This window comes from Oncorhynchus mykiss, chromosome 17 (assembly GCF_013265735.2).
Source record: "Oncorhynchus mykiss isolate Arlee chromosome 17, USDA_OmykA_1.1, whole genome shotgun sequence".
In the NCBI taxonomy this organism is placed as follows: Eukaryota; Metazoa; Chordata; class Actinopteri; order Salmoniformes; family Salmonidae; genus Oncorhynchus; species Oncorhynchus mykiss.
Genome location: NC_048581.1, coordinates 82,631,165 through 82,636,384, shown reverse-complemented (window position 1 = coordinate 82,636,384; position 5,220 = coordinate 82,631,165). Strand labels below are relative to the sequence as shown.

At 35.8% G+C, this 5,220-nt stretch overlaps 1 protein-coding gene across 10 annotated transcripts in view; it reads right to left on the bottom strand.

Moving 5' to 3' along the window:
• Positions 1-382: 382 nt before the first annotated feature.
• Positions 383-5,220, bottom strand: part of LOC110493275 (neuron navigator 1) — a 102,482-nt gene continuing 97,644 nt past the window's right edge. For all 10 annotated transcript variants that reach the window (XM_036950762.1, XM_036950761.1, XM_036950765.1 and 7 more), the window contains one exon: positions 383-5,205. In XM_036950762.1, the coding sequence (XP_036806657.1) occupies positions 5,116-5,205 (90 nt within the window). In that variant the 3' untranslated portion in view covers positions 383-5,115. The remainder of the gene's footprint in view (positions 5,206-5,220) is intronic.

Below are 5,220 nucleotides of genomic sequence, written 5' to 3'. Positions count from 1 at the left end.
CTATGTAGTCCGTGGTAGCGGACTCCACCCCCTAATGCATTTTATGTAACATATACTTACTTGACTGAATCTTGGATCTTATTATAGGCCTAGTAGGAATAGGGACCCCTATATACAGTTGCCTATGTGGTCAGAGGGGTTTAACCTCCGTGTTTCACTCAGTTTCCTTTTTCTGATAAACCACGCGTATAAACACTGATATTCATTACGCATTTGTTTGCATACTTTTTTATGAAGAGCAAGGAAAAATATATTCGCAATTATGAGACAAATATATATTACATTATTTTATTGACTCCGACGAACAGTGATAAGTGTATGGAAATGTTGTTTCAGAAGCATGCCTATATTCCACACAATTCTGGAGGGATAAAGTTATTCATCTTGTAGTAGGCCTATATGGAGTTTTCTTTTCCTGAATGATTGTTGTCGCTTACAGTATGCTGAAGTATTTACAAGGTTTACAATTATGATGTCATGTACAAAATAGATCAATGAGATTTACAAAGGATTCATTAGAAAAAGAAATCTCAAATATCAGCGTATTAAAAATGAAAAGATTAATCTATATAGTGAACCCCTAACGATAACGTAATGCTATTACATGTTCTGTTCACACACTCATCTACAACATTTAGAAATCCATCACAATTGCACGTCAATGACATTAGCGACCATTATTACCATTTTTATTTTGAGTCAATAACAAGCTTTGCAAAATAATTATGACTATTCAGCAACCTGTATTGGCCTTCATCAAGTGGAAATACTTCATTTAGAATAATAATTCATATTCGTTAAGTTTTTAAGAGGAACCTGCTTATATAGAAACATTGATTTATCTTCGATTTCTTGAAAATCTAGTTTTCATTTTGAACTATGAACTTTGTTCTTGGATAATAGTTCAATTGTGCCGAACTGCAATTAGGGCCTAATCCGTTTTGACAACAAGCTGTAGAACCTCTAGAACCTAGGCTTACACTGTCATATCCCTCTTGACCGACCTATGTTCAAATCCAGATCTTCTGTGTGCCACAAAGGTACAACCCAGTGATCTAAAGCAGAGGTTCTACCACTTCCAATTCAGTCAAGTGGTGTCTTGTGGGACCAATGATTTCATCACACATATTCTAACAACCTTCACAAAGTCAGTCTACTCATAACACAAGGCATCCCTTACATTTTTGAAGGTCACATACTCACTCGCTCTCTCTCATAATGCAACACTTGCATCACAATTCACATTAAGGCATAGTCAAGCATATCTGGTAACATATCATTTGGTCCAACTTACTGCAAGACTGGGGCAATGCAAATCAGAAGTAAACTGTGTCTGTTAGCTTTCAAAACAAATTTAAACTGTTTTTTTCTTTCTTCTGATTGCCAAAACCAGTAAAAGTTGCTGCATAGTCCTGATACACAAGATTGTTATCAAACACACAGCACAGCCACTACAGAGCAACAGCCACAACGACCAGTGAGTGAGATGAAGAACAAACAGAATGGCATTTGTTTACCTGCATACATAGATACAGGATATACTGTACTATACTTTCATACTCTTCTGAATAGCAAAACAATGCAGTGTTTGTACAATGGCAGATTGGGAGCCTACATGATAGTTTTGTTCAAGTTAATGAGGCTAATTATTAAGATTATAGAAGGTTCAGATGGGTCTCATGGTGTCATTGTAAAATGGATAGACCAAAGGTGCATTTTCCCCACATATGATTCATCACAGAATTCTTTCAATTTGTAAAAATGTGTCAGGTTGACACTTATTGGGTCTTGATTTTGTGCCAGAACTGAGAGACTTCCACTAGATGGGCCAGCTGCATAGTCAAAATAGGCTACATCATAAAAATTAATGTACAAATAAAAAATACCTTTTGAATTTAATGTATTAAGGTTAGGGTTAGGACATTAGGTTAGTAGTGTGGTTAATGTTAGAGGTTAGGTTAAACATTAGAGTTAATGACTTTGTGGCTGTGCTAGCTAGTAACCACTCTGCAGAGCTGCCACCAGAACAAGATTCATAACAAAAAATGCAAACCTGCAATAATGTGACCACACAGAGAAGCAAAGGCCATTTACTTCAAGTCATTAACAGATTGATGTCGTCAGATGGACTTTGGACTCATTAACCGTTTGATGTCATCAGATGGACTTTGGACTCATTAATAGTTTGATGTCATCAAATGGACTTTGGACTCATTAACAGTTTGATGTCATCAGATGGACTTTGGACTCATTAATAGTTTGATGTCATCAGATGGACTTTGGACTCATTAATAGTTTGATGTCATCAGATGGACTTTGGACTCATTAATAGTTTGATGTCATCAGATGGACTTTGGACTCATTAATAGTTTGATGTCATCAGATGGACTTTGGACTCATTAATAGTTTGATGTCATCAGATGGACTTTGGACTCATTAATAGTTTGATGTCATCAGATGGACTTTGGGATCATTAATAGTTTGATGTCATCAGATGGACTTTGGACTCATTAATAATTTGATGTCATCAGATGGACTTTGGGCTCATTAACAGTTTGATGTCATCAGATGGACTTTGGACTCATTAACAGTTTGATGTCATCAGCTGGACTTTGGGCTCATTAATAGTATGATGTCATCAGTTTGCCTTTAACTTATTAACAGTTTGATGTCATCAGATGGACTTTGGACTCATTAACAGTTTGATGTCATCAGCTGGACTTTGGGCTCATTAATAGTATGATGTCATCAGTTTGCATTTAACTTATTAACAGTTTGATGTCATCAGATGGACTTTGGACTTAATAGTTTGATGTCATTGATTTGATTAACAGTTTGATGCAAAAGCAAAACAACAAAAAAGTATAATGTTTTAACGTAATCATCGTGGTTTAGTTCCACTTTGCTTAGTAATGACCCTTAATAGTTTGCAACATTTCTTTCTGTTGTGATAACTATTGTACAAAGAAAGCAATTGAACATTCATTTCAAAGTTTATATACAGGTGACTTATGATCAAGAGATTATACATTATTAATGTGAAGAGACCAAAACAGAGACATTCTCCTACATTGTTTCAGCATCAGTCAGTATGTCCAGATGTATCTTTTGTAACTAATGTAACCCACGCTACTTTACAATTTCATTTTTTTTAGATCTTATTTTCATACGTTTATCTTCCTATATGTATGACACTGAACTGGGAAATGGCCCTTGATCATTGCTGATGAGCAAATAGATTTTTATGCTGTGTCTTAATTGTCATTAACTAAACCGAAGATGAGCAAAGCAATATTACCAGTCAAAAAGTGGACAGCGCCATTGGCAGCTACAATAGATGTAAGATTGTTAACCTGTGTCTGATTACAATGGTTTGTGGGGTGCAACAGAGAACGCACCCGTTCACTCACCCATCTTGATGTAGGTCTAAAAACATGTTTTTGCAAGGAATGAGACAGTAGCTTTGTAAAACGTCTACATTCAAAAGCACCTAAATGATCTGCAATGTTACATGGCTAACATATTGAGGAAAATATCTACATGTTCATTCTTTTAAGCACTTTTATGCTCTGACCCCTAACCAGACAGTCAATATGCAAGATTACAGTAAAATATTTGGTTCAGCATATAAGATATTTGCACCATGCAACTAGTGTAGATAAAACTGAAATCAATATCTACATAAAGAATTGAGCACAGTAACTATATTGGATAATTGCGTGGAATATATTAGATGATACCTCACCATCTTAAAAATAGAAGTTGAGAAATATCTAAGCTATAAGCAAATAGCAGTTGCTCAAGCATTATTCATACAAAATAACTTAGTAATACCTGATTTATATGAAAGTAGTACTGTCATGGCCTTATTTCTTCAAAACAGGTAGTTAGATTTGAAATATATGTTCAGTCAAATAAATATAACGTATGCTGCCTGCAACAAACCAATGAACTAGTACCACAGAAGCTGAGATTAGTATGTACTGATTTTCCCCCCCCTGTTTTAGTAATGAGTATGACAGCGTTTGTAATTTTGCACAGATTTTGCCGTGAATAATAATGAAAGATATTAACCATAGGAAATAATCGTGTGTCTGTGTTCTGCTCTGTTCAACCCTATATTTTCTCACTTGACAAAGAAACCCTGATCATCACCATCTACCCTACCTGCAACATAGTTATCTGTCAAATATATCTTAGATGACATTTAAAATCACCCCGGAACCATGTGACCCCAGAACCATGTGAGGGAGGGACAAGTGAATGTCCTCGCACTACTCTGCTCTGAGGCGATGGTGATGAAAGCAAAGCACCACGATTGAATACTGCTGTTCATCTCGAGGTGACCATCAGGAATAGATGTATTAATTAAGGCATTCAGTTTGTTAGAGCACAGAGTCAAAACAGTTCACCTGGTTATGTATAACAGTTGCATATGTCTAAGATTTGGCCTTCAAAGAGTGATAGATAGATATGTATTCAGGACCAGGACACTACACAACCTGACATGCCAACAACATGCCGTCATACTCTTTCTAATAAGCCGAAAACAGGTTTCAAACTGACTTGATTTTACAGACACATTGCAGGCTATGTTGCTGTTGTTGAGCAAAAGCAGATAAGCAAAAATTTGCTTTTTTTTTGTCTTTTAAATGTGCTGTTGGAAGAATCACCTGCTTAGACCAATGAGAGATGAGGATGAATTTCTAAAGAGTAATACTTATTATCTAGATAATTAGCACCTGTTTCTATTGAGGGCAGAAGTGGTAGAGATACGTCTTCTGTAAAGAGAAAGACACTTTATGCTGTGAATATAACCTCTAGTTCAAGAAAAATCGACAGAAATAGAAAATCTAAACATCGCTATAATGTCTTTTGGAATGACTTGGCATGATTGAATAAAGTTTCAAAACAACATAACAAAACAGCTTCTCAATCAATCAACCACATGGAGTATGATTGTTTTTTGCTAAGGTTCAAGATAAGTTAGAAAATTAGCAGAAAACTATGTTGGAAAGTTTTTGTTCCTGAATTTTATACACTGAAGTTCACATAGGGGAAAGAAGTAGGGCTATTTGAAGTGCTAGGTTTTGAGTCTACAGATGAAGATGATGTTCAAAGTGTAGGGAGGCTGGGGTCCATTGTTTCTCTCTCTGGAGATTCAATGTAGTTGGCTGCCTCTTGCAACTTCAACAACATCGCCATCTGAATCAAAAGACA